We start from the raw sequence: 21963 nt of genomic DNA on the forward strand, positions 1-21963 counted from the left end.
TAGGATCATATGAATAGTAAGAGGAGAAATGCGGCGAATATGAATTTACAAAGTCTCATGGAGAATGTACAGATCAAATTTACCTGAATGCTATTTATAAAGGAATTGTTGATCATATAATGATATTATTTATATACACGGGTAAAATACACTGAAATTGACACTTGATACAGGTGAGTTTAACCTTGGCTATCATCTGAGAAAACTTATTTATCTCTAACAAGAAACTTAAAAAGACAGTGTCAAAAGGCAGTCACCAGGAACATATATATTGTAAAACGCATTCTTTCTTCAACAAACACATAAAGTAGCTATTACAAGCTAACATTTTTGCAGAATCTCTTTGAACTGCTTTCCCAGACAAATTAAGAATTTTATTCTAAAAATAAGCTTCGTAGAAAAATTATAATGATACTGCTAGTGATAACACATTGAATTCATACAATTTCTTTCTTCCAGGCAATTGAGAGCACAACTCCAATGCAAAATGTTATTGATGTGTAGTGTTTTGTTAAACAAGAAGACTTTGAGCATACAGCTGAATAAACAATGGGAAAGGCAGTCAAGAAAGGTAGGATAGGCCAACCATCTCTCTTAAAAGGTTAAAAAGGATGGGTAACCTGACAGGTAGGAGGGAGGTGAAATAGTTGCTTCCATAATAAATTAATTTAAGCTCTGGTATCTGAGAAATCTGTGTTTCCAAGGCTTGAACACTCTTACCAGAATTAACTTCCTAAGAAATCAGTCATTCTACATTTAATACATGCATTCATATCTATGATATAGATTATTATTCCTATTTAAAATAGATTAAATAGGCACTAAGTTATAAAGCCATCAGGCCAATAGCCCATTTTACTACTTCTTTAACTAGCTGAATTATTTTTTTTTTTTTTGCTGTACATGGGCCTCTCACTGTTGTGGCCTGTCCCGCTGCGGAGCACAGGCTCCGGACGCACAGGCTCAGCGGCCATGGCTCACGGGCCCAGCCGCTCCACGGCATGTGGGATCTTCCTGGACCGGGGGACGAACCCGTGTCCCCGGCATCGGCAGGCGGACTCTCAACCACTGTGCCACCAGGGAAGCCCTAACTAGCTGAATTATTTTATTCAACATCAGAAAGTTACTAATTAAACACACACACATACACACTCCCACTCTCACACCTTCACTGCAACTTTAGGTTAAATAAAATGATTATCTCCTTTGTAAAACAGCTTATAATGTATTAACATTCTACCAAAGAAAGAATTTTCAATAAGAGTATCACCAAAAGCAAAGATACTATCAATAAAATATGAGTTTCAATGTTAAATGAATCTTTCACTAAATTATCTCAACTTTGTCTCTTTTACTGAATTCAATGGAACACCATGTTAAAACAAATGAAATGAACAGGACTCTTTGTGAAATACCTAATAGTGACTGAGCGAGCATATGAAAAAAATTGTAATATAAAGAGTCAAAAGTTAAAATCCTCTGCATTGAATTCTATAAGTCTCTATCTCTGAAATGACATTATCAACAAAATGTATTAAAAATTTTAAAAACCTATTTGAAAATTTAAGTCCATTAAGTTTTTTAAAGGTGAAATTCAAATTTGGAATAATGTTATCACCTACTAGTGACAAAAAATAATTTGTAATACCACCAATAAATTGGTGTTTCTAAAATCAATTCTTATTAGAACTTCTGATTTCCTAGGAAATACTATTTGAATCTAGAGAGAGATTATACCATTTCTGTTCTAAGCAAGATTTAACAAATGGATGATGCTGACCTTAGCCGGATTATCATTTTGGCCAGTAACAGTTACAAGGTATTATTATAACATAGAGATTAGACTATTTTAAGTATCTTAGGGAACAAATATAAGCCAAAAAATAGTTAATAATACCTAGGATTTGAGTGTTCATGATGAGAACGGTGCTTAGATAAATTACTAGTGAAAATAAATTGTTTTAGCTTTTAAAAACAATATGCAAAATGTATGAAGAACCTTAAAAATGTGTATACATTTTCACCCAATAATTTGATTTCTAAAAATGTATTTTGAGGAATTAATTAGAGATGCATATAAAGGGTAATACAGAAGAATACTCATCACAATGTTGTGATTTTTTAAGGCCATAATAATTAATTTTTAGGTCATAAAAGAGGAATGGGTAAATAGATTATGGGACACATTCTGGCAACAGAATACTACACAGGAACTCAAACCCATGTTTTCAATTAACACACAAAATGCCCATAATACATATAGTGTCATCTGCATACAAATAGAATACAAAACTATATGTGCAGTATGATCCCAATTTTGTTTGAATAAATAAAAGGGGGGAAGGATATAGGAAATACACCAAATGTTAACAGAAGTCCTCTCTGGATTTTATTTTTTCCTTTTGTCAACATTTTCAGTGATGCTTTTGTAATTATGAGAAAATAAAAACCTTTAATGTTAATTGAAAAAAAAAACATATACAAAGACCTGTATTCAAATATACCTTGAAGCCTGAACATTCTATTTAGGGATGTTTCGCTATAAATGTTAACAAAAGAGCAGGCTTGGGTTCAAACTTATCTTCAATATTTTCAGGCTCTGTGACTGAGAGACATTCAGTAGTATATTTAAGTTCAACTGCTCACTTATAAAATGAGGCCAGTAGCACCTATTTTATAGGGCTTTTGCAGGATTAAGTGACATATCCCACATAAGCTTCTTAGCACAGTGACTGGCTAAGTTAAAAAATGTTACTACTGTTATAACTGTTTTTATTACTATGACAACTATTATATGAAACTTTAATTCCTCAAATCCTTTTTGAAACAAGCTGGAGCACAAAGAAATAGACATGGTATATATACACTTGATAAATATCTGAAAGCTCTATTCTGTGGTTCATAAGCAACTTTTTTGTGTTTCTCAGGTAGAGCTTTTTGTTGTTATTGTTTTGAATAAACTTTTTATTTTGGAAAACCTTTAAGTTTACAGAAAAGTTGTAATAATAGTACAGAGAGTTCTCACACACTCATTACTCAGTTTGTTTCCCCAATGTTCTCATCTTACATTACTGTGGTACGTTTATCAAAACTAAGAAACCAACATTGATATATTACTATTAACTAAACTCAAGACTTTGGTAATTTCAGTATTACCCAGCTTAACCAGACTCAGACTCCAAATGACTTTTTGTTAGGTTACCAAATTCAAAATCATCTCTGAAAACTATGACAAGGACCGCCAGCTGTCCCTCAATATGTATTACCCTTTTTCTTTCAATAAAAGAACTTCTGAATTTTAGGTGAGCACTTGGCTGCCCAGGACAAAGACCACATTTTCTAGCTTTCTTTGCAGTTAGGTGGGCATATGATTGGGCTGGGACCAAAAGAATGAGTGAAAATTATATGCATTACTTCCAGTTAATGCTCCTAAAATGATGGGTGTATACATGCTGTGTTTTGCTTCCCCTTCTCCCTCTCTTATTGCTGGAATATGGACTTGAGTGAGGAGCTGGAACAGCCATCATGGAGCTAAAAATGGAAGTAGCATGTTGAGGGTTATAGAATCAGCCAGCCCTGGGACTCCTACTTCCCAGTTATTACATAAAGAACAAACTGCTCAATCTATTAAGGTTGAGTCTTTGTTTCAGCCAGCATCCTAAGTAATACAAGTCTCTTTAAAACAGTGTGCCATAGCTTCTAAAGGTGATTTCTTTTGTGTAATGGAATGAAAAGAAATGTAGTTTTTTATGGTGACCATATCGAAGAAATGTTTGTATGTCTAAGTTTTGATATGCTTCCTTTTCTCTATTCAAACCTTCCACACCTCTTCCCGCCTTTTCACTTTCAGTTACTATGGATAAATTGTCTATGGTCCTTTCTAAGGCCAGTTCCTTCACTTGAACACCGGATCCCATCCTCTCTTAAGGACCCCATTCCTGCAATAGTCCCTCTCTCTGCAGTGTCAAATATGCTGTGATAGTCCCACCTTAAAATTCAAAACAAACAAAAAAACTCCATCTTCAATTCTCCTCCAGCAGTTATTTTACTGTTCCCTTTAAGCTAAATTCCAAGAAAAAGGTATCTTATGATGTCTCCACTTCTGGTTCTCCACATTTACTTGTCAGGCTAACTCCAATCTCACTGTTGTCACTGCTGCTTCACTGAAGCTACTCTTAGCAAGGTGTCTAATAATCCCCATTTTTCTAAATCCGATAATAAATACTGAATTCTCACCTTACCCTACCAACTATATGACTACATTGTTCCCCCACACTTTGAAATACTTTTTCTACTTGACTTCCAGAACACAATTTTCTTCATTGTCTGCTTGCTTCTCAGTCTCCTCTGCTACATCCTCCCCCTCTTTCTGACTTCTGAACACTGGAGTGCCTTAAAGCTTAGCTCTCACCCTTCCTCTCTATCTATACTATTTAAATACAGAAGTAAAACTAAAGAAATATGGGAATTATAGATTATCAGACAAAATGTATTACAAACCCTGACAATGGAAAAATTATTATCAGACATCAAGGGAGAGGAAAGAAGTAGGAGGAAAAATGAATGTTAACTCCTTTCATAACAGGGAGTCTAAAAAACAATTCTAACTTCTTAATGTTTTTCATATTTTTAAAAAATATTAGGTCTTTTAAACAATCTCTGATGCACATACATACATATGTTCTTACATTCAGCAATAGGTTTCTTTTTCTTCTGTTGCATTTTAGTAAATTAAAAAGAAATAGTGTAATAAACCCCTTTGCACATTCACCCAGCTTTAGCAATTATCAACCTATGATCCATCTCATTTCATCTCTACTCACCATTCACCCAATGGATTTTTTTGAGGCCATCCCCAGAAATTATTTTACCTGTTAAGTATTTCAGTATTTGTCTGTGCTAGATTGTAAAATATGGCCACAAATTCCTTACATTATGATATGTACCCTCCTTCCTTTGCAATGTGGTAAGGCTGGTTCTCCCATCCGGAGGAGGGTATCTATTTCCCCACCCCTTGAGTCTGGGCTGGTCTGGTGACTTGCACTGATCAACAGAATGCTGCAGAAGTGATGACCTGTCACTTCTAAACTGAAGCTTCAAGAAGCTTTATAGCTTTTGCTTCTATTCTCCTGGAATACTACTGTCCAGAGACTGACAAGTAACAAAATATATTGAACATATATCTAATAACCTTGGGCATATGTCTTTGTATAGTTTTGACAGTGCACCTTTGGGATAGAGTCCCAGAAGTAGGATTGTTGGGTCAAAGGGTAAATGCATGTGTAATTTTGCTAGATATTGTCAAACTCCCTCTAGGGGGTGTGCCATCTTGCACTTTTACCAGCAATTAATAAGAGTGCAAGAGTACTTTTAATATCACTGAAGTAAAATGGTTGCTGCTTTGCCGAAAGTATAAACATTCTTATGGTAGAAAATGTCAAAATAAGCATAGATTGATTTATAGGCAGGATCATTAGATGGAAATGTTGCTGATATATATTATGAGGAAGAACAATGGGTGACTTTGGGGCCTGATAAAGTGCTGGAACACCCTTGTTATGTTCATAGAAGACCTTAGCCCTACGAAGGGTCTCTTCTTGGCTGGCTAAGAGGTAGTCTACCTCTCAGTCTCTTGGCCATTTGTGCCATGGACACGGACTGGGCATGTGCAAGGCAGTCTGCTGCGAGAACTTAAACAATGAATATTAAAAAGTTCCCAGACTTTCTGGATCTGGTGTTGAGGTGAATAAACTCTTACTTTACCCCGGGGATGTACTGTGTAATGTTCCATTTGCCTCACCCCATCAGCTAAGGAAGCAAACCATTAATAGTGTCTAGAAACAGTCTGGATATGCTTGAACAGATTGTGTAATTTTTCTCAGCAATTTTAAAATATCTTCTTGACCTAAAGACTACCTCATTTCCATTTGCCTTTTTCTCCTAATTTTACTGAGTCATTCTTTCACTGGTTCTGTCTCCCAGATAGGGAGAAACGACAGCCTGGCCTTGGGAGTTGGGGTGGAGGCAGAAGATGGAAGGGATAGTTTTGGCGCAGAGGCACCAAAAACGGGGAAGGTTGGATGGTACTAATTCGACTTCTTGGATTCATCCTGAAGTCAAATCCCCCCTGATCTTTTGTTGGCTTCATTTGGAAGCTCTCTTAAGTGAATTTAAATGTAATTCTTTTTATTTAAAATGGCATGTATGTTACTAAAGACTCAATCACAAAATAACAATTCCAACTATTTTAAGCAGAAAAGGATAGCACAAGGAATTAGGGACTAGTTTGAGACTGAGTTTCCACGAATGATTCCTAGAACAACACAGCAAAACTGGTCATGGTCCAAAGGCTGGCTCTAGAAACATATTGTATTAGCTGTAATCCAGGGATTAAAGATTCATACTGTGTCTGTCCAATCCATTCCAGCAAAATGGAGGACTTGAGTAATACCACCTTTCCATTCAACTTGGTCCCAAATCCAAGGAGTAAATGTAATTTACCAGAATGAGTAAATCTGGTTGGTGGAACCTAAAATCATACCCAGAATTCTAGCTGAAAAGGATTTTAGAAATTGCAATTTTTAGCTTTCCTGAATTTATAGAAAAATGTATACAAAATATGTCTCCAAAATATATGTCAAATCAGTCTATTTCTCTATTTGTCCATTATTCACCTAGTCAAAGCCACCACTATCTCTCTGACTGCTGCCAGTCTCTACTTTCACTATTAGCTCAGCAATGGCTTTTCCTTGCTCTCTGAATAAAATCCAAATACCTTATCACAGTCAACAAAAGCCCTACAGGTTATGGACTCTTTTTATTCCCCTACCTTTCTGACATCATCTCCTACCCTTATCCTCATTAATCACTATATGCTCCAGCTGCAACAGTCATCTTTCTGTTTTTAAACACACCAAATCCATTTCTTCCCTACAAGACTTTATATTTGCTGTTCCTTCAGTCTGGAAAACTCTTCCCCCAGGTATGTGCAGGGTTTGCTCCCACATCTTTATTCAAATGTCACCTTATTACAGAGGCATTCCCTGACCAACCTATCTAAAATATCACCAACCCTGGTAACTCCTACCTTTACCCTGCTCAACATCATGGACACCATGTAAATTAAAATCTTTAGATACCACTATACCCTCACCAGAATGATTAAAATTAAAAGACTATCCAAAACAATCCTGAAAAAAAACTAAATTGGAGAACTTACTCTACCTGACTGGAAGGCTTACTGTAAAGCTAAAGCAATCAAGACAGTATGGTACTGGCATAAAAGTTGACAGACTGATGAAAGGAACAGAATAGAAAGCTAAGAAATAGATCCACACTTACACAAATCATTTGATTTTCAATAAAGGGGATGAAGCAATTTAATGGAGAAAGGGAAATCTTTTCAACAAACGACACTGGAATATCTGAGAAACCATATGGAAAAAAAAGCGAGCTTCAATTCCTACCTCACGCTATACACAAAAATTAATTCAAGATACAAAAGAGACCGAAATGAAAAACCAAGCTTTCAGAGGAAAGCAATGGAGAATATCTTTGTGACTTAAGGTTAAACAAAAGTTTCTTAGATAAGTCACAAAAACCAACAACCAAAGAAGAGAAAAAATTAATACATTAGACTTCATTAAAATTAGAAACATCTGTTCATCAAAAGATACTATTATGAAAATCAAGTTGGAAACCACAGACCTGGAGAAATATTTGATGACAGACTGGTACCTAGGATATTTAAAGAGCTCATACAACTCAATAATTAAAAGACAGGCAACCTAATTTTTAAAAACAAGTAGAAGATTTGAAAAGATATTTCACAAAAAATAAAGTATACGAATAGCCAATAAGCACATGAAAAAGTGCTCATTTTTTCATCAGTCAACAAAGAAATGCAAAGTAACACTTTATATATCAGTATACACACAATGAAAATGGCTAAAATTAAAAGATTGACACCAAATGTTGGCAAAGATATGATACAACAGGACCTCTCATAGACTGTTGGTGGAAATGCAAAGTGACACCTCTGTTTTAGAAAGCAGTTTGGCAATTTCCTATTATATATTACATATGATCCCACCACTACTCTCCTAGGTACTCACCCAAGAGAAAAGAAAAAATGCATTCATTCAAAGACTTATACATAAATATTCACAACAGCTTTATCTGTAACAACTAAAAACTGGAAATAAGACAAATGTCCATAAACAAGTGAATAAATAAACTAATGGTGAAATAAGGAAATACTGCTCCTCAATGAAAAGGAATTAACTACTAATCACATAGCATGCAGAAATTGTAAATTAATTATGTGGAAGGAAAGAATCCAGTCAAAAGTACATACTGTATGATTCCACTTATATAAAATTCTGGAAAATACAAACTAACCTATAGTGACAGAAGGCAGATCAATGGTTGACAGGGATGGGAGGGAGGTATAACAAATAAGCATGAGGAAACTTTTGGGGATGATGAATATGTTCACTATCTTAATTGTGGTGGTGGTTTTATGGATACATACATATGTTAAAATGTATCAAACTGTACACTATGAGTATGTGCAGTTTATTGTATATAAATTATACCTCCATTTAAAATATCAGCTAAAGAAAACAATGAGAACCAAAGAAACACTTTAATACTTATTTATGATTTAGAGTTTGTATATTTAAGTACTCTGTAATTTTACTACACATTAAATTTATTCTTTCATTCCTTAGTGTCTATAGCTATTTTAAGATTATTATAACAGTAACAGATTAATAATTTAACGGCCTATTAAAAAACACTGAAATATTATTTTCTGTAACAACGCTAAAATATTATTTTCTAAAAATGCTTCCACACATGCTCTATATTAAAGATGTTATACTTAAGAACATTAATATATTATTAGTGATATGCTCAGAGGTAAACATTAGTTTTTTTCATAAGAGTTCAGCAAGTAAACTAATTTTCATAAAAGATAATGTATATCTGATTTCCAATTAGGCAGTTCACAATGATTTTCAACCAATAATGGTCAAATGAATATACTTTTAAATCTTGGATTTTCTCCAGGTTTTCCATCTTTCCCTTACAAGACTTAATTTTTTTTTTCCATATTAGATTGTATTCTTTAAAACTCAGATGTGCTATTGAGGAAAATTAATTTCTTCCCCAAATTTTTCTGGGTTATTTTCATTCTAACTCCAAAATTGTACAAAACATTGTAAAAGAATCCTTTTAATGACAACATATATTGTCATAAGTGTTTTACTAAATATGAATATACAAAACAATTTATATATTACCTGGCCACATCCAGGGGCAGTACATAGAAAGGGTTTGTCATCACTCATATTCCACAGGTCCTTGTATTGCCTATAATAAAACATTAAGAAATGGCTAAATGTTTCACAGTATAGATTTTTAAATAAAGAACAACTTAAAATGTAATATTATTTGATTTTCACTAAGCTTATCACCTTCTATCTGAATGTGAAGTAAAACACTTTTACTGACATTTTAACCCCACCTTCCATTTTCTTATTACGAACAGAAACATGTAACATGCAGATTTTACAATACAGAAAAAAATATTAGGAACCCTGATCTATCAGTCTAAATCTTTCCTGTTCAGTAGCATAAGTGCAGAGAAATGAAATAATGAGAAGATAACCACTTTAAACCCCAATGAAATAATGGACTAGGTAACTATCATCAGTGTCTGATAAAACAATCAGGAACAAAGGTGATGGGAACTTTATAATGGCTGGGTCAGGGTGACAGCATCTGAACTCACAGGTCAGTCTTAAATTAACATCACTAAAAGTGAGACAAACATTATGTGCCCCTGATATGATGCTAGAAAGCACACAAAGGATTCTTGGGGGAAAAAAGTCAAGCCTGAATCTAATCAAGCCTCTCTAGATCCAACTACAGGAAATACAGGAGATAGAAAAACATGTCGAAAGGGGAGACAGCAGAAGCAAGAAGAACTACAATTCTGCAGCCTGTGGATCGAAAACCACATTCACAGAGACAGACAAAATGAAAAGGCAGAGGACTATGTACCAGATGAAGGAACAAGATAAAAACCCAGAAAAACAATTAAATGAAGTGGAGATAGGCAACCTCCCAGAAAAAGAAATCAGAATAATGATAGTGAAGATGATCCAGGACCTCGGAAAAAGAATGGAGGCAAAGATGAAGAAGGTGTAAGAAATATTGAAGAAAGACCTAGAAGAATTAAAGAACAAACACCTAGAAGAATTAAAGAACAAACAAACAGAGATGAACAATACAATAACTGAAATAAAAACTACACTAGGAATGAGACGAAGATGGCGGAAGAGTAAGACGCGGAGATCACCTTCCTCCCCACAGATACACCAGAAATACATCTACACGTGGAACAGCTCCTACAGAACACCTACTGAAGGCTGGCAGAAGACCTCAGACCTCCCAAAAGGCAAGAAACTCCCCCACGTACCTGGGTAGGGCAAAAGAAAAAACAGAGACAAAAGAATAGGGACGGCACCTGCACCAGTGGGAGGGAGCTGTGAAGGAGAAAAAGTTTCCACACACTAGGAAGCCCCTTCGCGGGCGGAGACTGCGGGAGGCGGAGGGGGGAGCTTCGAAGCCGCGGAGGACTGCACAGCAACGGGTGCGGAGGGCAAAGCGGGGAGATTCCCGCACAGAGAATCCGTGCCGGCCGGCACTCACCAGCCCGAGAGGCTTGTCTGCTCACCCGCCGGGGCGGGCGGGGCTTCGAGCTGAGGCTCTGAGGCTCGGGTTTCGGTTTCGGACGGAGCGCAGGGAGAGGACTGGGGTTGGCAGCTTGAACATAGCCTGAAGGGGTTAGTGCACCACGGCTAGCCGGGAGGGAGTCCGGGGAAAAGTCTGCACCTGCCGAAGAGGCAAGAGACTTTTTCTTCCCTCTTCGTTTCCTGGTGCGTGAGGAGAGGGGTTTAAGAACGCTGCTTAAAGGAACTCCAGAGACAGGCGCGAGCCGCGGCTAAAAGCGCGGACCCCAGAGACGGGCGCGAGCCACGGCTAAAAGCGCGGACCCCAGAGACGGGCAGGAGACGCTAAGGCTGCTGCTGCCGCCACCAAGGGGCCTGTGTGCGAGCACAGGTCACTCTCCACACCCCTCTTCCACGGAGCCTGTGCAGCCCGCCACTGCCAGGTTCCCGGGATCCAGGGACAACTTCCCCGGGAGAACGCACGGCGGGCCTCAGGTTGGTGCAAAGTCACGCCGGCCTTTGCCGCCGCAGGCCCGCCCCGCACACCGTGCCCCTCCCTCCCCCCGGCCTGAGTGAGCCAGAGCCCCCGAATCAGCGGCTCCTTTAACCCCGTCCTGTCTGAGCAAAAAACAGACGCCCTCCAGCGACCTACACGCAGAGGCAGGGCCAAATCCAAAGCTGAGCCCCGGTGAGCTGTGAGAACAAAGAAGAGAAAGGGAAATCTCTCCCAGCAGCCTCAGAAGCAGCGGATTAAAGCTCCACAATCAACTTGATATACCCTGCATCTGTGGAATACCTGAATAGACAACCAATCATCCCAAATTAAGGAAGTAGACTCTAGGAGCAAGATCTATGATTTTTTTTCCCTTTTCCTCTTTTTGTGAATGCTTCTGTGTGAGATCTTGTCTGTATAGTCTTGCTTCCACCATTTGTCCTAGGGTTCTATCCGTCCATGGTTTTTTAAAAAATTTTTTTCTTATTAATTTTAATAACGTTATTATACTTTACCTTCGTTCTTTCTTTCTTTCTTTCCTTCCTTCCTTCCCTCCTTTAGACAACGAATCATCCCAAATTGAGGAGGTGGTCTCTGAGAGCAAGATTTATGATTTTTCCCCCTTTACCTCTTTTAGTGAGGGTGTATGTGTATGCTTCTGTGTAAGATTTTGTCTGTATAGCTTTGCTTCCAACATTTGTCCTAAGGTTCTATCCGTCCCTTTTTTTTCTAAATAAGAATTTTTTAATTCCATAACTTTATTATACTTTATTTTTACTGTATCTTCTTTCTTTCTGTCTTTTTTCCTTCTTTCCCTCCTTCCTTCCTTCCTCCCTCCTTTCTTTCCTTCTTGCCTTTCCTTCTTTCCCTCCTTCCTTCCTTCCTCCCTCCCTCCTTTCTTTCCTTCTTGCCTTTCCTTCTTTGCTTCTTTCTTTCTTCCTTCCTCCCTTGCTTCCTTCCTTCCCTCCTTTCCTTCTTTCTTTCCTCATACTTCTACTAATTCTCTCTACTTTTTCTCCCTTTTATTCTGAGCCATGTGGATGAAAGGCTCTTGGTGCTCCAGCCAGGAGTCAGGGCTCTGCCTCTGAGATAGGAGAGCCAACTTCAGGACACTGGTCAACAAGAGACCTCCCAGCTCCACATAATATCAAACGGCGAAAATCTCCCAGAGACCTCCATCTTAACACCAGCACCCAGCTTCACTCAACGACCAGCAAGCCACAGTGCTGGACAACCTATGCCAAACAACTAGCAAAACAGGAACACAACCCCACCCATTAGCAGAGAGGCTGCCTAAAATCATAATAAGGCCACAGACACCCCAAAACACACCACCAGACGTGAACCTGCCCACTAGAGAGACAAGATCCAGCCTCATCCACCACAACACAGGCACCAGTCCCCTCCACCAGGAAGCCTACACAACCCACTGAACCAACCTTAGCCACTGGAGACAGACATCAAAAACAGCGGGAACTACGAACCTGCAGTCTGCAAAGAGACCCCAAACACAGTAAGATAAGCAAAATGAGAAGACAGAAAAACACACAGCAGATAAAGGAGCAAGATAAAAATGCACCAGACCTAACAAATGAAGAGGAAATAGGCAGTCTACCTGAAAAGGAAATCAGAACAATGATAGTAAGGATGATCCAAAATCTTGGAAACAGAATGGACAAAATGCAAGAAACAGTTAACAAGGACCTAGAAGAAATAAAGATGAAACAAGCAACGATGAACAACACAATAAATGAAATTAAAAGTACTCTAGATGGGATCAATAGCAGAATAACTGAGGCAGAAGTACGGATAAGTGACCTGGAAGATAAAATAGTGGAAATAACTACCACAGAGCAGAATAAAGAAAAAAGAATGAAAAGAATTAAGGACAGTCTAAGAGACCTCTGGACAACATTAAACACACCAACATTCAAATTATAGGGGTCCCAGAAGAAGAAGAGAAAAAGAAAGGGACAGAGAAAATATTTGAAGAGATTATAGTTGAAAACTTCCCTAATGTGGGAAAGGAAATAGTTAATCAAGTCCAGGAAGCACAGAGAGTCCCATACAGGATAAATCCAAGGAGAAATACGCCAAGACACATATTAATCAAACTGTCAAAAATTAAATACAAAGAAAGCATATTAAAAGCAGCAAGGGAAAAACAACAAATAACACATAAGGGAATCCCCATAAGGTTAACAGCTGATCTCTCAGCAGAAACCCTACAAGCCAGAAGGGAGTGGCAGGACATACTGAGAGTGATGAAGGAGAAAAACTTGCAGCCAAGACTACTCTACCCAGCAAGGATCTCATTCAGATTTGATGGAGAAATTAAAACCTTTACAGACAAGCAAAAGCTGAGAGAGTTCAGCACCACCAAACCAGCTTTACAACAAATGCTAAAGGAACTTCTCTAGACAAAAAACACAAGAGAAGGAAAAGACCTACAATAACGAACGCAAAACAATTTAGAAAATGGGAATAGGAACATACATATCGATAATTACCTTAAATGTAAATGGACTAAATGCTCCCACCAAAAGACACAGATTGGCTGAATGGATACAAAAACAAGACCCTTATATATGCTGTCTACAAGAGACCCACTTCAGACCTAGAGACACATACAGACTGAAAGTAAGGGGATGGAAAAAGATATTCCATGCAAATGGAAACCAAAAGAAAGCTGGAGTAGCAATTCTCATATCAGACAAAATAGACTTTAAAATAAGGACTATTAAAAGAGACAAAGAAGGACACTACATAATGATCAAGGGATTGATCCAAGAAGAAGATATAACAACTGTAAATATTTATGCACCCAACATAGGAGCACCTCAATACATAAGGCAAATACTAACAGCCATAAAAGGGGAACTCGACAGTAACACATTCATAGTAGGGGACTTAAACACCCCACTTTCACCCATGGACAGATCATCCAAAATGAAAATAAATAAGGAAACACAAGCTTTAAATGATACATTAAACAACATGGACTTATTTATAGGACATTCCATCCAAAAACAACAGAATACACATTTTTCTCAAGTGCTCATGGAACATTCTCCAGGATAGATCGTATCTTGGGTCACAAATCAAGCCTTGGTAAATTTAAGAAAATTGAAATTGTATCAAGTATCTTTTCTGACCACAACGCCATGAGACTAGATATCAATTACAGGAAAAGACCTGTAAAAAATACAAACACATGGAGGCTAAACAATACACTACTTAATAATGAAGTGATCACTGAAGAAATCAAAGAGGAAATCAAAAAATACCTAGAAACAAATGACAATGGAGACACAATGACCCAAAACCTATGGGATGCAGCAAAAGCAGTTCTAAGGGGGAAGTTTATAGCAATACAAGCCCACCTTAAGAAGCAGGAAACATCTCGAATAAACAACCTAACCTTGCACCTCAAGCAATTAGAGAAAGAAGAAGAAAAAAACCCCAAAGCTAGCAGAAGGAAAGAAATCATAAAAATCAGATCAGAAATAAATGAAAAAGAAATGAAGGAAACAATAGCAAAGATCAATAAAACTAAAAGCTGGTTCTTTGAGAAGATAAACAAAATAGATAAACCACTAGCCAGACTCATCAAGAAAAAAGGGAGAAGACTCAAATCAATAGAATTAGAAAAGAAAAAGGAGAAGTAAAAACTGTCACTGCAGATATACAAAAGTTCATGAGAGATTACTACAAGCAACTCTATGCCAATAAAATGGACAATCTGGATGAAATGGACAAATTCTTAGAAATGCACAACCTGCCAAGACTGAATCAGGAAGCAACAGAAAATATGAACAGACCAATCACAAGCACTGAAATTGAAACTGTGATTAAAAATCTTCCAACAAACAAAAGCCCAGGACCAGATGGCTTCACAGGCGAATTCTATGAAACATTTAGAGAAGAGCTAACACCTATCCTTCTCAAACTCTTCCAAAATATAGCAGAGGGAGGAACACTCCCAAATTCCTTCTATGAGGCGACCATCACCTTGATACCAAAACCAGACAAGGATGTCACAAAGAAAGAAAACTACAGGCCAATATCACTGATGAACATAGATGCAAAAATTCTCAACAAAATACTAGCAAACGGAATCCAACAGCACATTAAAAGGATCATACACCATGATCGAGTGGGGTTTATCCCAGGAATGCAAGGATTCTTCAGTATATGCAAATCAATCAACATGATACACCATATTAACAAATTGAAGGAGAAAAACCATATGATCATCTCAATAGATGCAGAGAGAGCTTTTGACAAAATTCAACACCCATTTATGATAAAAACCCTGCAGAAAGTAGGCATAGAGGGAACTTTCCTCAACATAATAAAGGCCATATATGACAAGCCCACAGCAAACATCATCCTCAATGGTGAAAAACTGAAAGCATTTCCACTAAGATCAGGAACAAGACAAGGTTGCCCACTCTCACCACTCTTATTCAACATAGTTTTGGAAGTTTTAGCCACAGCAATCAGAGAAGAAAAGGAAATAAAAGGAATCCAAATCGGAAAAGAAGAAGTAAAGCTGTCACTGTTTGCAGATGACATGATCCTATACATAGAGAATCCTAAAGATGCTACCAGAAAACTACTAGAGCTAATCAATGAATTTGGTAAAGTGGCAGGATACAAAATTAATGCACAGAAATCTCTGGCATTCCTATATACTAATGATGAAAAATCTGAAAGTGAAATCAAGAAAACACTCCCATTTACCACTGCAACAAAAAGAATAAAATATCTAGGAATAAACGTACCTAAGGAGACAAAAGACCTGTATGCAGAAAATTATAAGACACTGATGAAAGAAATTAAAGATGATACAAATAGATGGAGAGATATACCATGTTCTTGGATTGAAAGAATCAACATTGTGAAAATGACTCTACTACCCAAAGCAATCTATAGATTCAATGCAATCCCTATCAAACTACCACTGGCATTTTTCACAGAACTAGAACAAAAAATTTTGCAATTTGTATGGAAACACAAAAGACCCCGAATAGCCAAAGCAATCTTGAGAACGAAAAAAGGAGCTGGAGGAATCAGGCTCCTTGACTTCAGACTATACTACAAAGCTACAGTAATCAAGACAGTATGGTACTGGCACAAAAACAGAAAGACAGATCAATGCAACAGGATAGAAAGCCCAGAGATAAACCCACGCACATATGGACACCTTATCTTTGATAAAGGTGGCAGGAATGTACAGTGGAGAAAGGACAGCCTCTTCAATAAGTGGTGCTGGGAAAACTGGACAGGTACATGTAAAAGTATGAGATTAGATCACTCCCTAACACCATACACAAAAGTAAGCTCAAAATGGATTAAAGACCTAAATGTAAGGCCAGAAACTATCAAACTCTTAGAGGAAAACATAGGCAGAACACTCTATGACATAAATCACAGCAAGATCCTTTCTGACCCACCTCCTAGAGTAATGGAAATAAAAACAAAAATAAACAAATGGGACCTAATGAAACTTCAAAGCTTTTGCACAGCAAAGGAAACCATAAACAAGACCAAAAGACAACACTCAGAATGGGAGAAAATATTTGCAAATGAAGCAACCGACAAAGGATTAATCTCCAAAATTTACAAGCAGCTCATGCAGCTCAATAACAAAAAAACAAACAACCCAATCCACAAATGGGCAGAAGACCTAAACAGACATTTCTCCAAAGAAGATATACAGACTGCCAACAAACACATGAAAGAATGCTCAACATCATTAATCATTAGAGAAATGCAAATCAAAACTACAATGAGATATCATCTCACACCAGTCAGAATGGCCATCATCAAAAAAATCTAGAAACAGTAAATGCTGGAGAGGGTGTGGAGAAAAGGGAACACTCTTGCACTGCTGGTGGGAATGTGAATTGGTTCAGCCTCTATGGAGAACAGTATGGAGGTTCCTTAAAAAACTACAAATAGAACTACCATATGACCCAGCAATCCCACTACTGGGCATATACCCTGAGAAAACCAAAATTCAAAAAGAGTCATGTACCAAAATGTTCATTGCAGCTCTATTTACAATAGCCCGGAGATGGAAACAACCTAAGTGCCCGTCATCGGATGAATGGATAAAGAAGATGTGGCACATATATACAATGGAATATTACTCAGCCATAAAAAGAAACGAAATTGAGCTATTTGTAATGAGGTGGATAGACCTAGAGTATGTCATACAGAGTGAAGTAAGTCAGAAAGAAAAAGACAAATACCATATGCTAACACATTTATATGGAATTTAAGGGAAAAAAATGTCATGAAGAACCTAGGGGTAAGGCAGGAATAAAGACGCAGACCTACTAGAGAACGGACTTGAGGTTATGGGGAGGGGGAAGGGTGAGCTGTGACAGGGCGAGAGAGAGTCATGGACATATACACACTAACAAACGTAGTAAGGTAGATAGCTAGTGGGAAGCAGCCGCATAGCACAGGGATATTGGCTCGGTGCTTTGTGACAGCCTGGAGGGGTGGGATAGGGAGGGTGGGAGGGAGGGAGACGCAAGAGGGAAGAAATATGGGAACATATGTATATGTATAACTGATTCACTTTGTTATAAAGCAGAAACTAACACACCATTGTAAAGCAATTATACCCCAATAAAGATGTTTAAAAAAAAAAAAAAAACTACACTAGAAGGAATCAATAGCAGAATAACTGAGGCAGAAGAACGGATAAGTGACCTGGAAGACAGAATGGTGGAATTCACTGCTGAGGAACAGAATAAATAAAAAAGAATGAAAAAAAATGAGGACAGCCTAAGAGACCTCTGGAACAACATTAAACACACCAACATTCACATTATAGGGGTTCCAGAAGGAGAAGAGAGAGAGAAAGGACCCGAGAAAATATCTGAAGAGATTATAGTCGAAAACTTCCCTAACGTGGGAAAGGAAACAGCCACCCAAGTCCAGGAAGCACAGAGAGTCCAGGCAGGATAAACCCAAGGAGAAACATGCTGAGACACATAGTAATCAAATTGACAAAAATTAAAGACAAAGAAAAATTATGGAAAGCAACAAGGGAAAAATGACAAATAACATACAAGGGAACTCCCATAAGCTTAACAGCTGATTTTTCAGCAGAAACTCTACAAGGCAAAAGGGAGTGGCAAGACATATTTGAAGTGATGAAAGGGAAGAACCTACAACCAAGATTACTCTACCCGGCAGGATCTCTTTCAGATTCAACGGAGAAATCAAAAGCTTTACAGACAAGCAAAAGCTAAGAGAATTCAGCACCACCAAACCAGCTCCACAACAAATGTTAAAGGAACTTCTCTAAGAGGGAAACACAAAAGAAAAGGGCCTAGGAAAAAACCCCATAACAATTAAGAAAATGGTAATAGGAACATACATACCGATAATTACCTTAAACGTGAATGTATTAAATGCCCCAAGCAGAAGACACAGGCTCACTGAATGGATACAAAATTAAGACCCATATACATGCTGTCTACAAGAGACCCACTTCAGACCTAGGGACCGATACAGCCTGAAAGTGAGGGGATGGAAAAAGATATTCCATGCAAATGGAAATCAAAAGAAAGCTGGAATAGCAATACCCATGTCAGATAAAATAGACTTAAAAAAAAAGAATGTTATAAGAGACAAGGAAGGACACTACATAATGATCAAGGGATCAATCTAAGAAGAAGATACAACAATTATAAATAAATATGCACCCAACATAGGAGCACCTCAATACATAAGGCAACTGCTAACAGCTATTAAAGAGGAAATTGACAGTAACACAATAGGGTGGGCTTTAACACTTCACTTACACTAATAGATCATCCAGACAGAAAACTGATAAGGAAACACAAGCTTTTTCTTTAGACCAGATAGATTTAAATGACATCTACAGGACATTCCATCCAAAAACAGCATATTACACTTTCTTCTCAAGTGCACACGGAACATTCTCCAGGACAGATCACACCTTGGGTCACAAATCAAGACTCAGTAAATTTAAGAAAACTGAAATCATATCAAGCATCTTTTCCGACCACAATGCTATGAAATTAGAAATCAGTTACAGGGAAAAAAAAAAACGCAAAAAACACAAACACATGGAGGCTAAACAATACATTACTAAATAACCAAGAGATCACTGAAGAAATCAAAGAGGAAATCAAAAAATACCTAGAGACAAATGACAATGAAAACACGATGATCCAACACCTATGGGATGCAGCAAAAGCAGTTCTAAGAGGGAAGTTTATAGCTATACAAGCCTACCTCAAGAAACAAGAAAAATCTCAAATAAACACTCTAACCTTACACCTAAAGGAACTACAGAAAGAACAAAAAAACCCGAAAGTTAGCAGAAGGAAGGAAATCATAAAGATCAGATCAGAAATAAATGAAATAGAAACAAAGAAAAAATAGCAAAAATCAATGAAACTAAAAGCTGGTTCTTTGAGAAGATAAACAAAATTGATAAACCTTTAGCCAGACGCATGAAGAAAAAGAGGTAGAGGACTCAAATCAATAAAATTAGAAATGAAAGAGGAGAAGTTACAATGGACACTGCAGAAATACAAAGCATCATAAGAGACTACTACAAGCAACTCTATGCCAATAAAATGGACAACCTGGAAGAAATGGACAAATTCTTAGAAAGGTATAACCTCCCAAGACTGAACCAGGAAGAAACAAAATATGAACAGACTAATCACAAGTAATAAAATTGAAACTGTGATTAAAAATCTTCCAACAAACAAAAGTCCAGGACCAGATGGCTTCACAGGTGAATTCTATCAAATGTTTAGAGAAGAGCTAACACTCATCCTTCTCAAACTCTTCCAAAAACTTGCAGAGAAAGGAACACTCTCAACTCATTCTGAGAGGCCACCATCACCCTGATACCAAAACCAGACAGAGATACTACAAAAAAAGAAAATTACAGACCAATATCACCGATGAATATAGATGCAAAAATCCTCAATAAAATACTAGGAAACAGAATCCAACAACACATTAAAAGGATCATACACCAAGGTCAAGTGGGATTTATCCCAGGGATGCAAGGATTCTTCAGTATAATGCAAATCAATTAATATGTGTGATATACCATATTAACAAATTGAAGAATAAAAACCATATGATCATCTCAATAGATGCAGAAAAAGCTTTTGACAAAATTCAACACCCATTTATGATAAAAACTCTCCAGAAAGTGGGCATAGAGGGAACCTACCTCAACATAATAAAGGCCATATACAACAAACCCAGCGCAAACATCATTCTCAACGGTGAAAAACTGAAAGCATTTCCTCTAAGGTCAGGAAGAAGACAACAATGTCCACTCTCGCCACTATTATTCAACATAAATTTGGAATTCCTAGCCACGGCAATCAGAGAAGAAAAAGAAATAAAAGGAATATAAATTGGAAAAGAAGAAGTAAAACTGTCACTGTTTGCAGATGACATGATACTATACATAGAGAATCCTAAAGATGCCACCAGAAAACTCCTAGAGCTAATCAATGAATCAGGTAAAGTAGCAAGATACAAAATTAATGCACAGAAATCTCTTGCATTCCTATACACTAATGATGAAAAATCTGAAAGAGAAATTAAGGAAACACTCCCATTTACCATTGCAACAAACAGAATAAAATATCTAGGAATAAACCTACCTAGGGAGACAAAAGACCTGTATGCAGAAAATTATAAGACACTGATGAAAGAAATTAAAGATGATAGCAACAGATGGAGAGATATACCATGTTCTTGGATTGGAAGAATCAACATTGTGAAAATGACTATACTACCCAAAGCAATCTACAGATTCAGTGCAATCCCTATCAAATTACCAGTGGCATTTTTTTTTTTTTACAGAATTAGAACAAAAAATCTTAATATTTCTGTGCAGACAGAAAAGACCCTGAATAGCCAAAGCAGACTTGAGGGAAAAAAACAGAGCTGGAGGAATCAGACTCCCTGACTTCAGACTATACCACAAAGCTACAGTAATGAAGACAATATGGTACTGGCACAAAAACAGAAATATACATCAACGGAACAGGATAGAAAGCTCAGAGATAAACCCACGCACCTATGATCAACTAATCTACAACAAAGGAGGTAAGGATATACAATAGAGAAAAGACAGTCTCTTCAACAAGTGGTGCTGGGAAAACTGGACAGCTACATGTAAAAGAATGAAATTAGAACACTCCCTAACACCATACACCAAAATAAACTCAAAATGGATTCAAGACCTAAATGTAAGACCGGACACTATAAAACTCTTAGAGGAAAACATAGGAAGAATGCTCTTTGACATAAATGACAGCAAGATCTTTTATGACCCACCTCCTAGAGTAATGGAAATAAAAACAAAAATAAACAAATGGGACCTAATGAAACTTAAAAGCTTTTGCACAGCAAAGGAAACTATAAACGAAACAAAAAGACAATCCTCAGAATGGGAAAAATATTTGCAAATGAATCAATGGATAAAGGATTAATCTCCAAAATATATAAACAGCCCATGCAGCTCAATATTAAAAAAACAAACAGCCCAATCAAAAAATGGGCAGAAGACCTAAACAGACATCTCTCCAAAGAAGTCATACAGATAGCCAAGAGGCACATGAAAAGCTGCTCAACATCACTAATTATTAGAGAAATGCAAATCAAAACTACAATGAGGTATCACTTACACCAGTTAGAATA

At 37.3% G+C, this 21963-nt stretch overlaps 1 protein-coding gene across 4 annotated transcripts in view; it reads right to left on the bottom strand.

Moving 5' to 3' along the window:
• ATF2 (activating transcription factor 2) overlaps positions 1-21963 on the bottom strand; it is an 87950-nt gene that overhangs the window by 46111 nt on the left and 19876 nt on the right. For all 4 annotated transcript variants that reach the window (XM_079923660.1, XM_079923657.1, XM_079923658.1 and 1 more), the window contains exon 4: positions 9306-9375. In XM_079923660.1, the coding sequence (XP_079779786.1) occupies positions 9306-9330 (25 nt within the window). In that variant the 5' untranslated portion in view covers positions 9331-9375. The remainder of the gene's footprint in view (positions 1-9305; positions 9376-21963) is intronic.

Source organism: Stenella coeruleoalba, assembly GCF_951394435.1.
Source record: "Stenella coeruleoalba genome assembly, chromosome: 6".
Classification (NCBI taxonomy): Eukaryota; Metazoa; Chordata; class Mammalia; order Artiodactyla; family Delphinidae; genus Stenella; species Stenella coeruleoalba.